The sequence below is a fragment of the Kryptolebias marmoratus genome, linkage group LG10 (genome assembly GCF_001649575.2).
Source record: "Kryptolebias marmoratus isolate JLee-2015 linkage group LG10, ASM164957v2, whole genome shotgun sequence".
NCBI lineage: Eukaryota > Metazoa > Chordata > Actinopteri > Cyprinodontiformes > Rivulidae > Kryptolebias > Kryptolebias marmoratus.
This window is the reverse complement of record NC_051439.1, coordinates 23204030-23205314: the sequence shown is the minus strand read 5'-3', so window position 1 is coordinate 23205314 and position 1285 is coordinate 23204030. Positions and strand designations below refer to the sequence as shown.

General features: G+C 55.5%; 1 protein-coding gene across 6 annotated transcripts in view; it reads right to left on the bottom strand.

Annotated features, from left to right (window-relative positions):
• Positions 1-1285, bottom strand: part of kiaa0586 (KIAA0586 ortholog) — a 20666-nt gene that overhangs the window by 16266 nt on the left and 3115 nt on the right. For all 6 annotated transcript variants that reach the window (XM_017407763.3, XM_017407762.3, XM_017407761.3 and 3 more), the window contains exons 5-7: positions 803-881; positions 651-723; positions 336-414 (exon numbers count right to left, since the gene is read on the bottom strand). In XM_017407763.3, coding sequence (XP_017263252.1) covers positions 336-414; positions 651-723; positions 803-881 — 231 coding nt within the window. The remainder of the gene's footprint in view (positions 1-335; positions 415-650; positions 724-802; positions 882-1285) is intronic.

Here is a 1285-nt window from a genome sequence, read left to right as displayed (position 1 = left end):
GGGGTGAAGGGGGAGGAGGAGGAGGTGGGGGGTGAAGGGAAGAGGAGGTATGAAGAAGAGGGGGATGGGGGGAGAGAAGATGGAGGCGAAGAGGAGGAGGGATGAGGGGGAGAAAAGGGGGTGAAGGGGAGAATGAAGAGTAGGGAGGAAGAGGAGGAGGGGAGGGGAGGAAGAAGAGGGGAACTCTGCGTCCCCCCCCCCCAACACACACCACCTCTGAGCAGAACCCTGACAGGTTCTGACCACACAGAACCGGGCTCCAGCTACCCTCCTGACCTCTGACCCCAGAAGCCCCCCTTTAGGTTCCTGGCTCTGTAGGAACTGGTGGGACTCACCTGGTCAGCTGAGGTGTGAGGTGGGCGCTGCGTGTTTCCATGGTAACAGCAGCATCTCCAGAGGAGCTCCAGGTGTTCTCTGACAGAAGACAGAAAACAGCTCAGAGTTTATAAAGAACTCCAAGCTGTAAACATCCTGGTTACCGTGACAACACCTGCCCGTGCTGCCATGGTAACGGCTCAGGTGACCTGAGACAGACTGTCAGAGAGACGGTGCTGCCCTCTGCTGGCCGACCCGTTCAGAACCACCGGACTGAAAACTGACAACAGGCTCTGCTTCAGGACACCTGTCAGGTGTGTGAGAGGATGACTCACCTGCAGTTCTCGGGTCTGATGTCCTGGAGGCGTGGCCTGTCACTATCCTGATGGCAGACTCCAGCAGCTGGCTCTGATTGGATGAGAGGGGAGCCATTCATCAGTCACACGGTGAAGCTGCAGCAGCAGCATCTGATCAGGTGAGTGTTTACCTGCAGCTGCAGCTGCTGTCTCTGCAGCGTCTCCAGCTGCTGCAGCGTCTGCTGGCTCAGGCTCCGCCCCTCAGGCTCCCTGGGGTCAGAGGTCACAGTGAGGTCACAGGGCACAAAACCACCAACCAACCAATCAGCAGCCTTCATGACTGATTGGAAATTAACCAAAAAACATCTGTATCCACGGTAACATCAACATCCAGACCATTATCTGTATCCATGGTAACAACATTCAGACTCATTGAACCAGGAGCTTTCTCTGTCCAGGTCCAAGAAGATAAATCCAACCCTAACCCTGACAGGTGTGTGTACCTGTTGGTCTGACAGGTGTGTGTACCTGTTGGTCTGAAAGGTGTGTGTACCTGTTGGTGCGTACCTGTTGGTGCGTACCTGCTGGTGTGTACCTGATGGTGTGTACCTGCTGGTGTGTACCTGATGGTGTGTACCTGCTGGTGTGTACCTGATGGTGTGTACCTGATGGTG